Here is a 16,172-nt window from a genome sequence, read left to right as displayed (position 1 = left end):
AGACAACTAAAGGACGATCATCACATTTAACAATTTTGAGGCCGGGCACAGTGGCTCATGTCTGTAATCTCAGCACTTTGGGAGGCTGAGGTGGGAGGATCACTTGAGGCCAGGAGTCCGAGACTAATCTGGGCAACAGCAAAATTGTATTGACAAAACATTAAAATAATAAAAATTAGCCAAGCATGGCGGCATGCACTGGTAGTCTCAGCTACTTGGGAGGCTGAGTCAGGAGGATCCCTTGAACCCAAGAGTTCGAGGCTGCAATGAGCTGCGATTGTGCCACTTGCACTCCAGCCTGGGCAGCAAAGCACAACCCTGTATCAAAAAAAAAAAAAAAAAAAAAGCCTGGGCATGGTGGCTCACGCCTCTAATCCCAGCACTTTGGGAGGCCAAGGTGGGTGGATCACAAGGTCAGGAGATCGAGACCATCCTGGCCTTGGTGAAACCCCATCTCTACCAAAATACAAAAAATTAGCCAGGCCTGGTGGTGCACACCTGTAGTCCCAGCTATTCAGGAGGCTGAGGCAGAGAAATTGCTTGAATCCAGGAGACAGAGGTTGCAGTGAGCTGAGATCGTGTCACTGCATTCCAGCCTGGCAAAAGAGCAAGACTCTGTCTCAAAAAAAAAAAGAAGAAGAAGAAGAAGAAAATAATGTTGACATTGACACAATACTAAGGTCTGATATAAAATCCGTGTTGTTCTAGTAGTAACCTTCACAGCACGTTTGCTGGACCAGGGTCTGATCCTGGGTCATTTGTTGCATCCAATCCAATTGTCGTCTCTTGGTCTCCTTTAGTTTGAATTAGTTCCTCACTGCCTTTCTGTGTCTTTCGTGACATCGACATTTTTGGCAAGTCCAGGCAGTCGTTTTGCAGAATGTCTGGTTCCTGATGACCAGGTTCAGGTTGTGAATCTTGGGAAGGATCCACAGAATCAATACTGGATCCTCCCAAGTGCCTTGTATCGGGAGGCACCTGGCATGTGTCGGTCCCATTGCTGGGGACACTAACAGGGTCCAGTGGATCAAGTAGCACTTGCCTGGTTTCCCTTTTTGAGGGTCCCTCTCTAAAGACCCTACTTGGGGTTAGGATTCAATGGATGTAACTTAGGGGACACTTTTTTTTTTTTTGAGACAGAGTCTTGCTTTGTCGCTAGGCACCAGGCTGGAGTACAGTGGCACGATCTCAGCTCACTGCAACTTCCACCTCCCGGCTTCGAGCAATTCTCCTGCCTCAGCCTCGTGACTAGCTGAGACTACAGGTGTGCTCCACCACACCCAGCTGATTTTTGTATTTTCATAGAGATGGAGTTTCACTATGTTGGCTACGATGGTCTCGATCTCTTGACCTTGTGATCCACTCGCCTCGGCCTCCCAAAGTGCTGGGATTACAGGTGTGAGCCACTGTGCCCAGCCAGGGGGACACTTTTTAACCCGTAACAGTGACTGCCTGTCCTGGAGACCAAGGCCATGTGTAAATGACACATGAGCGCGTTGGGAGGATTTGGGGTTTGCTGGAAGATTTGCTCACTGTATCCGTGTCTTCATTACAGCTGGAAGCCTACATCCTGGTGAGTGGCCTCTGCCCCTACTTGGCTTAGACTCGGGGCCCCGGGTAGCTTATCTTCTGCAAGATCTGGTCTGTCTTCACCCAATGTCTGCCTTCTGGGCTGAGCCACTGTGCCTTACAAGGCTGGCACCTGGCCTCTTCTATCCTGGTCCCTGAGTCCACCCTGGGATGGGCTGAGTGTGTGTGTCTGTCCATTTCCTTTTTTTTTTTTTTTTTTTGAGAGATAGTCTCACTTTGTCACTTAGGCTGGAGTGCAGTGGTACTGATCTCGGCTCGCTGCAACCTCCATCTCCCCGGTTCAGGAGATTCTCCTGCCTCAGCCTCCCGAGTAGCTGGGACTACAGGTGTGCGCCACCACGCCCAGCTAATTTTTTTTTTTTTTGTATTTTTAGTAGAGATAGGGTTTCACTATGTTGGCCAGGATGGTCTCAAACTCTTGCCCTCATGATCCGCCCACCTTGGCCTCCCAAAGTGCTGGGATTACAGGCATGAGCCACCACACCTGGCTGTAATTTTTAATTTTTTTTTAGTAGAAATGGGGGTTTCATCAAGTTGGCCAGGCTGGTTTCAAACTCCTGACCTCAGGCGATCCTCCTGCCTCAGCCTCCCAAAGTGCCGGGATTACAGGCTTGAGCCACCTCACCCAGCCACGTCCATTTCTAGGTTTGCACACAGCTCCCTAAATGAGGAGGTAAGCGTATTCTGCCTTCCAAAGCCTCTTCTCTATCCAGAGCTTTTTAACTTTTTTGCCCTGGGATGAATGATGAATCTCGGGATCTTCCCTGAATGGTTGACATGCCCGAGAGAGAGGACTGGGAAGATCCTGACATTGGGCGCACGCTGGGCTACCCTGAGTTCACTCCGTGTGTATGTCCCCCTCCACTGTCTACAGGACCCCCGAGGCTCTCGGATGATGGAGTGGAGACATTTGAAGCCATTCTGCTGCGGTGAGTTTCTTCCTCTGCTACTTGAGGGGCTGCGGAGGTGATAAGCCTTCCAGGAAAACAGAATGTGCGCTGTCCGGGCCCCCTCCCCAATATACCCCTGCTTCTGCCTCAGCTGGAGGGGACCAAGGAGGAGTGGAGGGCAGGTACACCCACCTGGGAGGTGACCACACTGTGGGTTTGGGTCTGGGAGCCCCAGCCCGGCCCACGGCACCTTCCCTGTGGATCTGGACCTTCTGCCCATGTTTCTCTATGCCTAGGACTCAGGCAGGGCTCCTGCCCAGAACTCAATACCTTTCTGGAATACTGGGGCACATGCGCCCACATTCTTTTATTTATTTATTTATTTGAGACAGAGTCTTGCTCTGTCACCCAGGCTGGAGTGCAGTGGCTCTACCAGAGGCTCTACCAGAGGCTCTCTGCAGCCTCCGCCTCCCAGGTTCCCGATTCTCTTGCTTCAGCCTCCCAAGTAGCTGGGATTACAGGTGAATGGCACCACGCCCAGCTAATTTGTGTTTTTTCAGTAGAGACAGGGTTTCACCATATTGGCCGGGCTGGTCTCAAACTCCTGACCTGAGGTGATCCACCGTCCTCTGCCTCCCAAAGTGCTGGGATTACAGGCGTGAGCCACTGCGCCCGGCCTCAGCCTCTTTTCTTCTGTTCCATCTTCCGTCTCTGCCTTCTTTACTCCCTCTTGTTCGCTTCACTGCTCTCTCTATCACCAGATATTTGGTGGGCACCCCACAGATACTGCCACGGAGTGAGCTTTCAACCCAATGGGGAAAGCAAATGTGGACTGAACAGCCTGGATAATGTCAGTTATGATGGGTGCTACAAAGGAGAAGTTCAAAACTCAAAGAGGGTAAATGGGGCTCTATTCCAGCCTGGGGTGGCAGAGGCAATCCTGGAAGGCTGCCTGGGGGAGGATCCTTTTCAGCAACAAAGAAGGAACAGGGGACAGCCAGGCCAAGTGAGGGGGCAAGAAGCATGTTCCAGGCAGGGACCCAACATATGGGAAGGGCCGTGGATGTCTAGGGGAGTGACATTGGAGAGGGGGGACAAGACAGAGATGTTGAATGCCGAGAGCAGGGGTGAGGTTGGCAAGAGCAAAACTCAAGACCTTTCTGGAAAAGTTTAAAACACTTTCTTTTTTAAAGAGACAAGTTCTCTCTCATTCTGTCACCTAGGCTGGAGTGCAGTGGCGTGACCATAGCTCACTGCAGCTTCCACCTCTCAGGTTCAAGTGATCCTCCCACCTCAGCCTCCCAAGTGGTTGGTACCCCAGGCGTGTGCCACCAGGCGCAGCTACTTGTTAAAATTGTTGATAGAGACGGGGTCTCAAGATGCTGCCTAGGCTGACTTGAGCTTAAGAGCATGGAGGGAGGGAAGAGTTTTTTTTAACCTCCTGTTAAAAAAAAAAACCCTTTGGGGCCCGGCGCAGTGGCTCACACCTGTAATGCCAGCACTTTGGGAGGTTTAGGCGGGTGGATCACCCGAGGTCAGGAGTTCGAGACCATCCTGGCTAACATGGGGAAACCCCGTCTCTACTAAACATGCAAAATAATGGGTGCAGTGGCGGGGGCCTATTGCCCCAGCTACTCAGGAGGCTGAGGCACAAGAATCGCTTGAACCTGGGAGATGGAGGTTGCAGTGAGCTGAGATTGCGTCATTGCACTCCAGCCTGGATGAAAGCTCTGTCTCAAAAAAATAAAAAAATTAAAAAACTCTTAGGCTGGGTACGGTGGCTCACACCTGTGATCCCAGCACTTTGGGAGGCTGAGGTGGGCGGATCATCTAAGGTCTAGAGTTCGAGACCAGCCTGGCTAATATGGTGAAACCCCATTTCTACTAAAAATCCAAATAATTAGCTGGGTGTGGTCTGTGCTTGTAATCCCAGATACTCAGGAGGCTGAGGCAGGAGAATCACTTGAACCCGGGAGGCAGAGGTTGCCGTGAGCCGAGATCACACCACTGAACTCCAGCCTGGGCCACAGAGTGAGACTCTGTCTCAAATTAAATAAATAAATAAATAAAATAAAATAAACCTTTTGGGATGCGTGTAGACCCACGGTTCTCAGCCAGGGTGACTGTGCCCCTCTCTTGGGCAGGGTGACTGTGCCCCTCTCTCCCGGAGCATTTGGCAGACTTGGCCACAGACCCCTTACCAAGCACGTGCTCAAGACGCATCCTCCAGCCGTCAAAGGCACACTTTGAATACATGGGGAAAAAGCCATTTTAGCCATCACATCTTCCGACTCCATTGTGATCGCACCTCCTTCCCTATGCCCTCCCTGTCCCCTCCCTCTGTGACCCTCCTGTACGGTCACTGGGGATGGGGGAGCATGTCACACTCAGGAGTGGAAGATCTGCCTGGGGTCAGTGTGCCCCTTCCAAACTCTCCACGGCTCCCGGTGAAAACAGCTTCGGACAGGGCTCAGAGGCACAGGTGTGAAGCACGTGACACCTCCCGCGTCAGTGGCTGATGGTGCTTCTGGGGGGACGTTTGGGGAGAGTGCTCTGTTCTAAGGTGTGTGAGTGCCCTAGCTCAGTTAGCAGGCTGGTTCTTATGCAGGGGTTGGGGCCGGGTAGGAGATTCTGCCCCCAGGGGACATTGGCAATGTCTGGGGACATTTTGACTTGTCAGGACTTTCGTGGGGGACCAGGGGGGCAGTTGGCGTCTGGTGAGTGGAGACCAGGGATGATGCTCAGATGCCTCAGTGTGCAGGACACCCCCACCTTGCAATGAAGGATCTGGCCCCAAATGTCAGTAGTGCCAAGGCTGAGAAACCCTGCCCTGGCCAGAGACCCTGTCTCTCGTCTGTCTCTTTTATCTCTCTGTCTGTCTGTCTCTCTCTCTCTCTTCCTCCTTTCTCTCTCCCCTCTCTCTCCTCTCTTACTCCTTTCTGTCTTTCTCTCTTCTCTCTCTTTCTGTCTCTCCTCTGCCTCTCTCTCTCTGTCTCTGTCTATCTGGATTTCTTTACCCCCTAGGGGCGATATCAGCAATGTCTGGAGACTTTATTACGTTGTCACATTGTGGCAGGCATTGGTGCCACTGGCATCCGGTGGGTGGAGGCCAGGAATGCTGCTCAGAGCCCTCTGGGGCTCAGGATGCCTCCACCCCAGAGAGCCTCTGGGCCCTGGGTGTCAGTAACGTGCAGGCTGGGAATGGCTCAGGTGGGGGATGGAGTGGATGTGCCAGGCTGGCTCATTTTCCCACGTTTGTCCAGCTCACAGCCTGCCCCTGGCCCTGGCTGCAGAGCTGTCCCAGGAACCCCAGGTCCAGTCTCTCCCTGGACCCCTTTGCAGCCTGTTGGGGTCTCAGACCTGCTCGGCTGGCCTAATTCTGCAGGGTCCTGATCTGCACAGACCCCACTGGCCTCTCCGTGGCCTCCAGTTCTCCTGGGGCACTGCCCAGGGAAGGAGGAGGAGCCAGGTCCTGGCTCCCTCTTCCCGGCAACCACCGTACCTCACTGCGGGATGCTGGAGCTGGGCCCAAGCCCATGGCTCTCTCTGCACATGCTCTTGCCCAGGCACGAAGGGGTCCTCTCTTCACACAGGCATCACCAACGTGAGCTTCCCCCTGTCCGACCAGCCTGTGTTGGGAGAATGGTGGATTTTTGTCGAAATGCAAGGCCACATGTACAACAGGTCTTTTGAAGTTCAGAAGTATGGTAAGTTGGAGAATTCCAGGGTCTTGGAATTTCAGATCTGGGAGGAACCTTAGAAACTGGTGAAGAAGGCCAGGTGCGGTGGCTCACGCCTGTAATCCCAGCACTTTGGGAGGCGCAGGTGGGTGGATCACTTGAAGTCAGGAGTTCGAGACCAGCCTGGCCAACGTGGCGAAACCTGTGTCTATTAAGAGTGCAAAAATTAGCTGGTTGTGGTGGTGGGCATCTGTAGTCCCAGCTACTCGGGAAGCTGAGGCAGGAGAATCACTCAAACCCAAGAGGCAGAGGTTGCAGTGAGCCGAGATCGCACCGCTGCACTCCAGCCTGGGTGACAGAGTGAGACTCTCTCAAACAAACAAAAGAAAAAAAGAGAGAAGGAAAGAAACTGGTGAAGAGGCGGAAGATGACATGAGTCCCCGTTACTGAGGGCTCGTGATGGCTGGGCATAGTTTCAGGGATGGTCCTGCACCCTTGCTTTTTTTTTTTTTTTTTTTCAGACAGGGTTTCACGCCCATCACCCAGGGTGGGGTGCAGTGGTGCGATCTTGGCTCACTGCAGCCTCAACTTCCCAAGTTCGAGTGATCCTCCCTTTTCAGCCTCCTGAGTTGCTGGGATTCCAGGTGTGAGCCATCACTCCTGGTTAATTTTTGTATTTTTAGTAGAGACAGGGTTTCACCATGTTGCCTGAGCTGGTCTCCAGCTCCTGGCCTCAAGCGATCCTGCCTCAGCCTCCCAAAGTGCACTCTTGCCATTTATAGAAAAAAAGTATTGTAGGCCAGGCATGGTGGTGGCTCACACCTGTAATCCCACCACTTTGGGAGGCTGAGGGGGGAGGATCACTTGAGGCCAGGAGTTTGAGACCAGCCTGGACAACATAGTCCCCATCTGTACAAAACTTTAAAACACAAAATTATCTGGACATGGTGGCACATGTGTGTAGTCCCTGATACTGGGAAGCTGAGGCAGGAGGATTGAGGAGGAGATCAAGGCTGCAGCGAGCTGTGACTGCAGCACGGCACTCCAGTTGGGGTCACAAAGTGAGACCCTGTCTCAAAAAAAAAAAAATAGGTGGCCAGGCACGCAGCTAACATCCGTAATCCCAGCACTTTGAGGTGGGTGGATCACTAGAGGTCAGGAGTTCAAGACCAGGGGTTGGCCAACATGGTGAAACCCCGTCTCTACTAAAAATACAAACAGCCAGGCTTGGTGGCGTGAGCCTGTAGCCCCAGCTACTTGGGAGGCTAAGGCTGGAAAATTGCTTGAACCAGGCAGAGAAGGTTGCAATGAATCAAGATCGTGCGACACTCTGTCTCAAAAATAAGAAAAGAAGAGATTCTTAGGTTCCTACCAGGGCTCTCCCAAGACCAGATTCTTTCTGGTTTTCTGGCGGCTCCAGGGTGTCACCCCCACCCCTGGTGACAAGATGGCTTGACTCTCCCAGGGCTGAGTCCAGAAGCAGATGGAGAAATCAGCTCTCTGCTGCAGCCACCCCAGGGATGACCCGTGTGGGCTCCCAGGGTCGCAGGGGCTGGAAGGCGCCTCAGGCCTGGTGTCCACCCTGGGATAGGCTCTAAGCTGGTGGTCTAAAAGTGACAGGAGGAGGCCCCTTGAGGAAAATGGGGTCCTGGTCCCCCAAAGATGGGGAATAGATGCAGCCCGCAGCAAGCCTGCTGAGCAGAGTGGTGTGTATGGATATAGCATCAGCCTTGGTGTGGATGTGTACAGCGTCAGCCATGGCGTGGATGTGTACAGCGTCAGCCTTGGAGTGGATGTGTACAGCGTCAGCCATGGCGTGGATGTGTACAGCGTCAGCCTTGGCGTGGATGTGTACAGCGTCAGCCATGGCGTGGATGTGTACAGCGTCAGCCTTGGAGTGGATGTGTACAGCGTCAGCCATGGCGTGGATGGGTACAGCGTCAGCCTTGGCGTGGATGGGTACAGCGTCAGCCATGGCGTGGATGTGTACAGCGTCAGCCATGGCGTGGATGGGTACAGCGTCAGCCATGGCGTGGATGTGTACAGCGTCAGCCATGGCGTGGATGTGTACAGCGTCAGCCTTGGAGTGGATGTGTACAGCGTCAGCCATGGCGTGGATGTGTACAGCGTCAGCCATGGCGTGGATGTGTACAGCGTCAGCCATGGCGTGGATGTGTACAGCGTCAGCCATGGCGTGGATGTGTACAGCGTCAGCCTTGGCGTGGATGTGTACAGCGTCAGCCATGGCGTGGATGTGTACAGCGTCAGCCATGGCGTGGATGTGTACAGCGTCAGCCTTGGCGTGGATGTGTACAGCGTCAGCCTTGGCGTGGATGTGTACAGCGTCAGCCTTGGCGTGGATGTGTACAGCGTCAGCCTTGGCGTGGATGTGTACAGCGTCAGCCTTGGCGTGGATGTGTACAGCGTCAGCCTTGGCGTGGATGTGTACAGCGTCAGCCTTGGCGTGGATGTGTACAGCGTCAGCCATGGCGTGGATGTGTACAGCGTCAGCCTTGGAGTGGATGTGTACAGCGTCAGCCATGGCGTGGATGGGTACAGCGTCAGCCTTGGCGTGGATGGGTACAGCGTCAGCCATGGCGTGGATGGGTACAGCGTCAGCCTTGGCGTGGATGGGTACAGCGTCAGCCATGGCGTGGATGGGTACAGCGTCAGCCATGGCGTGGATGGGTACAGCGTCAGCCATGGCGTGGATGGGTACAGCGTCAGCCATGGCGTGGATGTGTACAGCGTCAGCCTTGGCGTGGATGTGTACAGCGTCAGCCTTGGCGTGGATGTGTACAGCGTCAGCCTTGGCGTGGATGTGTACAGCGTCAGCCATGGCGTGGATGTGTACAGCGTCAGCCTTGGCGTGGATGTGTACAGCGTCAGCCTTGGCGTGGATGTGTACAGCGTCAGCCTTGGCGTGGATGTGTACAGCGTCAGCCTTGGCGTGGATGTGTACAGCGTCAGCCTTGGCGTGGATGTGTACAGCGTCAGCCTTGGCGTGGATGTGTACAGCGTCAGCCATGGCGTGGATGTGTACAGCGTCAGCCTTGGAGTGGATGTGTACAGCGTCAGCCATGGCGTGGATGGGTACAGCGTCAGCCTTGGCGTGGATGTGTACAGCGTCAGCCATGGCGTGGATGTGTACAGCGTCAGCCTTGGCGTGGATGTGTACAGCGTCAACCATGGCGTGGATGTGTACAGCGTCAGCCTTGGCGTGGATGTGTACAGCGTCAGCCATGGCGTGGATGTGTACAGCGTCAGCCATGGTGTGGATGTGTACAGCGTCAGCCTTGGTGTGGATGTGTACAGCGTCAGCCATGGTGTGGATGTGTACAGCGTCAGCCATGGTGTGGATGTGTACAGCGTCAGCCTTGGTGTGGATGTGTACAGCGTCAGCCATGGTGTGGATGTGTACAGCGTCAGCCATGGTGTGGATGTGTACAGCGTCAGCCTTGGTGTGGATGTGTACAGCGTCAGCCATGGCGTGGATGGGTACAGTGTCAGCCGTGGCGGTGGCCGGGTGCTGTGGCCCACAGACACCTTGCACGGGGGGCCAGGGCTCCTGAGGTCACCTTAGGGACAGAAGCCACCCTCCTCCTCTCTGCTTTCTCTCTTCAGTGTTACCCAAGTTTGAGCTGCTGATTGACCCACCCCGGTATATCCGAGACCTGGATGCCTGTGAGACAGGCACCGTGCAGGCCAGGTGAGAAACAGGGGCCCCTGGGGCACACTGGGGGACCTTTCCCCCTACCCCACCATCAGGCGGCTTGTTGTCCAAGCCCATACCAGGGCCCACCACAGGGCATCAAGAGGTGCTGATATGGGGGTGCCAGGGAGAGCCCTCAGAGGCCCCCATTCCTGTGTCCAGCTCTCGCCTGCCCCCTGGCTGTGAAGGAGGTGATTCTCTGGCCTGTGGGGTTTCAAATCCAGGGCTGGGCACATGCCCGTTTTATAGTCTAGGAAATATTATTGAAGTGCCTGGCATTATTTTTTTATTTGCTCTTCTCTCTGTCTCTCTTTTTTTTGAGGCAGAGTCTCACTCTGCTGCCCAGGCTGGAGTGCAGTGGCATGATCTCGGCTCACTGCAACCTCTGCCTCCTGTGTTAAAATGATTCTCGTGCCTCAGCCTCCTGAGTAGCTGGGATTACAGGTGTGCGCCACCACACATGGCTAATTTTTGTATTTTTAGTAACACCAGGTTTCACCATGTTGGCCAGGCTGGTCTCAAACTCCTGACCTCAGGTGATCTGCCCATCTTGGCCTCCCGAAGTGCTGTGCCTGGCCTGCACTCTCTCACTTTGCTCCTGTTCCCCACGCCCAGCATTCCCTCTGCATCAGAGGTGACATACAGACATTTAAGTTTCACCATCACCCCTGAGAGGGCAGTTTGATTCCCATTCTCTGTCTGGGTGACAAAACTGAGGCTCAGAGAAGTCCAGTCCCTGGTTCAAGGTGGAGCTTAATAGGGCACTTAGGCTCAGGTACCTCTCAGGGGCCCATAGTCACTCATGCCTCTGCACTACTCTGCTCTAGAGGTGGTACCAACCTAGCCTGCTCAGTTCCAGAGTTCCTCTCTGACCCTCGGTCTCTTTTTCTGTCCATCTCGAGGCTTGGTGCAGAGGATCACAGGGCCTTGGTATCTTCTGTCCCAACTCCAGGCTGCAGAGACGGCTGTCAGGACAGGATGCAGGTGGGGAGGGAGCTGCACCAGTCACTGTACTAGTGGCCACACTGTGCCAACCTGGCCTTCCTGAGGCTGGGCCCTCCCTGCCACCCAGTCTGGAGTCTCCTGGCTGTGAAATTGACTATGCCTAACCCTTTTGTTCCAGGTATACCTTTGGGAAACCTGTGGCCGGTGCCTTAATGATCAATATGACTGTTAATGGTGTGGGGTACTATAGCCACGAGGTGGGACGCCCAGTCCTCAGAACGACCAAGGTGAGAAACAGGGACCCCTCACCCGCTGACCCAACCCCCAGGTTCATTGCCACAATCACACATTTTATTCAGCTTTCTTTTATTGTTATTAGTTTATTTACTGCCTTAAAAAATATTTTGAGGCCAGGCACGGTGGCTCACACCTGTAATCCCAACACTTTGGAAGGCTGAGGCGAGTGGATCACGAGGTCAGGAGTGCAAATCCAGCGTGGCCAAGATGATGAAACCCTGTCTCTACTAAAATACAAAAATTAGTTGAGGGTGGTGGTGCATGCCTGTAATCCCTGCTACTTGGGAGGATGAGGCAGTAACCTCGGAGGTGGAGGTTGTAGTGAGTCAAGATCTCGCCACTGCACTCCAGCCTGGGTGAAGACTCAAGACTCTGTCTCAAATATATATATATATATATATATATATTTTTTTTTTTTTTTGAATAGAGGCAGGGGTCTCATTATGTTGCCCAGGCTGGTCTTGAACCCCTAGGCTCAAGTGATCCTCCCGCCTTGGCCCCCGAAAGTGCCAGGATTACAGGTGTGAGCCACTGCTCTGTTTTACTCTCTAAAACAGTTATATAGCAGGGATTTTTCTGATGATAAAATTCCTGCAGGCTGAATGAAGATACTTTAGAAAATATAAAAAGAGGGAAAATAAACATAACGTGTTCTCCAGTAGGTGGACTCGAACACTGTTGATATTTTGATGTGTTTCCTTGCAGATTACTGTATGTAAAGTTTTGAGAAAAGAAAATTTGGCCGGGTGTGGTGGCTCCCACCTGTAATCCCAGCACTTTGGGAGGCCGAGGTGGGCAGATCACTTGAGGCCATGAGTTCAAGACCAGCCTGGCCAACATGACGAAACCCTGTTTCTACTAAAAATACAAAAATTAGCTAGGCATGGTGGTGCATGCCTGTAATCCCAACTGAGGCTAAAGCTGGAGAATCGCTTGAACCTGGGAGGCAGAGGTTGCAGTGAACCAAGACTGTCACTGCACTCCAGCCTGGGAGACAGAGCGAGACTCCCTCTCAAAAAAAAAAAACAAAAACACTAAACTAACTTTATTGCCTGGAGTCCCAGCTATTAATATTTGGAAGGCAGAGAGGCAGGAAGATCTCTTGAGATCAGGAGTTCGAGTTCGAGGCCAGCCTGGGCAACATAGTGAGATCCCATGTCTAACATAAAATAAAAACAATTTTATTGAGATATCATTCACAGAGCATACAATTCACCCATGTGGAGTATACAGTGGTTTTCATATAGATGGAGAGTGGTGCAACCATGGCTGTGATCTGGTTTTAGGATGATTTCACCCTCCTTCCCCAAATCCTTCCCGTCCTTTTGCAGAGAATTCTCATCTCCCTCCTCCAGTCCCTGGCAATTGCTGATCTGTTTTCCGTCTCTGTGGATTTGCCTGTTCTGGACATTTCTGTCAGTGAATCATACACTGTGTGTCCTTCTGTGTCTGGCTCCTGTCGCTCAGCGTCATGTTTCTGATGTTCATCTGCATCATAGCGTGGGCAGCACTTCATTCCTTTCCGATGGCCGCATCGTATTCCCTGGTACAGACGGACCACAGTGTGCTTGTCCCTCCATCCAGTGGTGGACGTTTGGGTTGCTTCTGCTTTTTGGCTGCTGTGTCTCATGATACTATGAACGTCCCTATGAAAGTTTTTCTGTGGACCTACCTTTTTGTTTCTCTTGGGTTCATTCCTAGGAGCAGAATTGCAAAGTCAGAGGGGAACACTGTGTGTAGCCTTTTGAGGAACTGCCAGATGGTCGATGTGGCTTCACTGTTTTACATTCCCACATGTTTAAAGTTTTTTTGTTTTTTTTTTAATGAGAGATAAAAATATATACAAATTGTTATATTTGGGGAGGGTGTTATTTTTTATTTTTATTTTCTAGAGACAGAGTCTGGCTCTGTTGCTTAGGCTGAAATGCAGTGGCACAATCATAGCTCACTGTAGCCTTGAACTCCTGGGCTCAAGTGATTCTGTCACCTTGGACTCCCAAAGTGCTAGTATTACAGGTATGAGTCATTGCACTTGGCCAGGAGGGCTTTAAAGACAAGGCTGAGGAATTCAGATTTGATTTATTCATTTATTATTTTCATTTATTTATTCAACCCACATTTGTGGATGATCAATTATGGGCAATCATCATGCTAGACACTTGAAAAAGCACAATCCTACCCTGAGGAGCTCCGTGTGAATTTTGTATGATAGAAGAGGAAAGAGTTCTGTATAGGATGAAAATTTTATTTTTTTATGGATTGGAGGTTTCAGTGGGACGGGAGAATCACAAGGAATCAGGTGTTCAGAGGAATGTATGGAGTAGAGGTGAGGAACTAGGATGTTGAAAAGTAAAAAAAGGAGAGAAGGAGAGGAAGAAAAAGAGGGAGAGAGAACAGGAATATTGCTTCATTCTAAAAATGGGTATTAATAATGGCCGATCAATATTTTGTGTATTTAAGATGGAGAACTCTATAAATATTTATTGAGTTTACTTGTTCCGGATCTGAGTTGAAGTCCTGGATATCCTTATTAATTTTCTGTCTTGTTGAGTCTAAATCTCGTTATGGGTCTTATGTATCTGGGTATTAAGATCTCTTATTGTTGCATTGATCCTTTTACCACTGTATCTTTGTTGCTTTGAAATCTCTTTTATCAAATGTGAGAATTGCAACTCCTGCTTTTTGTTTATTTATTTATTTTTGCTCTCCATTTGGTTGGTAAATTTTTCTCCAACCCTTTGTTTTGAGTCTTTGTGTATCTTTGGATATACGTTAGGTTTTGGCTGTATCTTTTGATTGGGGGATCAAAAGATCCCTCCTCCTTGGGGGAGCCAGACACAGAAGGACACACAGTGTATGATTCACTGACAGAAATGTCCAGAACAGGCAAAAATGTTTAAAGTTTTGTAACTTTTTTTGGTCTTTCAACATAATGTTACATTGTGAGTGGGGTACAGTACAACAGACACTCACCTTCCTGGAGACTCCCATCCCTCCTTAGGTGTCCTGGACATTAACCCTTTCAGCACCAGCTCCTCCCCACCTCCCATCCAAAGCTCCTTCTCGGTCTGTTTCCCACCTGGGACACATCTGCTCCAATGGGTTCCCCTCTCTTATCTCTGAGATCTATTAAATCAAATTAAATTAATTAATTTAATGAGATGGAATCTTGCTCCATCTCCCAGGCTGGAGTGCAGTGGCACGATCTTGGCTCACTGCAGCCTCCACCTCCTGGGTTCAGGCAATTCTCCTGCCTCAGCCTCCCCAGTAGCTGAGATTACAGGCATGTGCCAGGATGCTGGGTTAATTTTTGTATTTTTAGTAGAGACAGGTTTTCATCATGTTGGCCAGGCTGATCTTGAACTCCTGATCTCAAGCGATCCACCCCCACCTCAGCCTCCCAAAGTGCTGGGATTACTGGCGTGTGCCACCGCACCTGGCATCTCTCTCAGCTCTCGGAGACTTCTTTCATGGATTGGACACCATAACCACCCCCCCGCCCCATTCCTGACACTGGCACCTTGGGGACTCCCAGCCGTTCTCCCGGGAGGCTACCGGCTGATGGCCTTTGTCTTAGTTCTATCATTTATGGAGTAATTTACTCCATACCTCTTTCTGAGTAAGGATTATTTGCCAAGTCCCAGGCTGGGGTCCTGAGATAGGAATTGAATGAGGGAGTTCTGGTGCCTGTTCAGGGCGGGGCTGAATGGGTTCAGATATCCCCTCTGTTGCCTGGGCTGTGGGAGATTGTGTCAGTATGAGAATCTCTTTCCTCTTTTTTTTTTCTGAGACAGTCTTGCTCTGTCACCAAGGCTGGAGTGCAGTGGCACAATTTTGACTCACAGCAACCTCTGTCTCCTGGGTTGAAGCGATTCCCCTGCCTCAGCCTTCCAAGTAGCTGGGATTACAGGCATGTGCCACCATGACCGGCTTTTTTTTTTGAGACTGAGTCTTGCTCTGTAGCCCAGGCTAGCGTGCAGTGTCACGACCTTGGCTCACTGCAACCTCCGCCTCCCGGGTCCTGGTTCAAGCAATTCTCCTGCCTCAGCTTCCTGAGTAGCTGGTATTACAGGCACTTGCCACCACGCCCAGCTAATTTTTGTATTGCTAATAGAGATGGGGTTTCACCACGTTGGCCAGGCTGGTCTTGAACGCCTGACCTTGTAATCTGCCCACCTCGGCCTGCCAAAGTGCTGGGGTTACAGGCGTCAGCCACTGTGCCCGGCCCAAAGAAGGAAGGCAGTTTTTAATATTTTTAGTAGAGACAGGGTTTTGCCATGTTGGCCAGGCTGGTCTCGAACTCCTGACCTCAAGTGGTCTGCCTGCCACAGCCTCCCAAAATGCTGGAATTACAGGCGTGAACCACCACACCTGGCCTCTTTCCTCTTCTGCTCAATGGAGCCAACGTCCATCTTCCCTGGGATGTTGTGCAGATCCAGTGAGGGACCCTCTGCATGGTCCCATGGCATAGACTGGGTATCCCACCAAGTGTCCCCAGACCCTCCCAGCAGCCAAAGAGTCTTGCACCTCAGGTGTGTGTTTCAGGGACATCCCCTGAGGACACCCCAACCCCAAGTGATCACACGCTGCGTATTTTCTCCCTCCTTGTTGGAAACATGCTCAGTGCCGCAAAGAAAAATCATCACTGAGACAAAGGATCTCTCAGCAAGCAATTTTTACTTCCTGCACTGCAGGAAGGGTACCCTTACTAGCCATCTTGCCACAAGAGCACAACGAACAAAGGAAAGCAAACATTTTTTTCTTATGCATTTGGGGTTGTCCTTATTGCCGTGTCTGATCTCTGTTGGTTGGAGCCAGACCTTACAATCTAAACTAAAACCCGATTAGCTAACGACTTACTGCTGTGTCTGATCTCTGTTGCTTGGGGCCAGACCTTACAATCTAAACTAAAACTCGATTGGCTAACGACTTACTGCCGTGTCTGATCTCCATTGCTTGGGGCCAGACCTTACAATCTAAACTAAAACTAGATTGGCTAACGACTTACTGCCGTGTCTGGTCTCCATTGCTTGGGGCCAGACCTTACAATCTAAACTA

General features: G+C 51.5%; 1 protein-coding gene across 6 annotated transcripts in view; it reads left to right on the top strand.

The window, feature by feature from the left end:
- CPAMD8 (C3 and PZP like alpha-2-macroglobulin domain containing 8) overlaps positions 1–16,172 on the top strand; it is a 117,392-nt gene that overhangs the window by 11,751 nt on the left and 89,469 nt on the right. For all 6 annotated transcript variants that reach the window (XR_004738251.3, XR_004738250.3, XM_035286103.3 and 3 more), the window contains 5 exons: positions 1,556–1,573; positions 2,465–2,519; positions 6,074–6,187; positions 9,785–9,869; positions 10,996–11,104. Coding sequence is in view for 4 of the 6 variants with exons in the window: in XM_035286103.3 (XP_035141994.3) it covers positions 1,556–1,573; positions 2,465–2,519; positions 6,074–6,187; positions 9,785–9,869; positions 10,996–11,104 (381 nt within the window). In the remaining 2 variants the exon portion in view is untranslated. The remainder of the gene's footprint in view (positions 1–1,555; positions 1,574–2,464; positions 2,520–6,073; positions 6,188–9,784; positions 9,870–10,995; positions 11,105–16,172) is intronic.

This window comes from Callithrix jacchus, chromosome 22, assembly GCF_049354715.1.
Source record: "Callithrix jacchus isolate 240 chromosome 22, calJac240_pri, whole genome shotgun sequence".
Taxonomy (NCBI): domain Eukaryota; kingdom Metazoa; phylum Chordata; class Mammalia; order Primates; family Cebidae; genus Callithrix; species Callithrix jacchus.
Note: the sequence above shows the minus strand (reverse complement) of the source record. Positions and strands in the feature narration are given on the sequence as shown.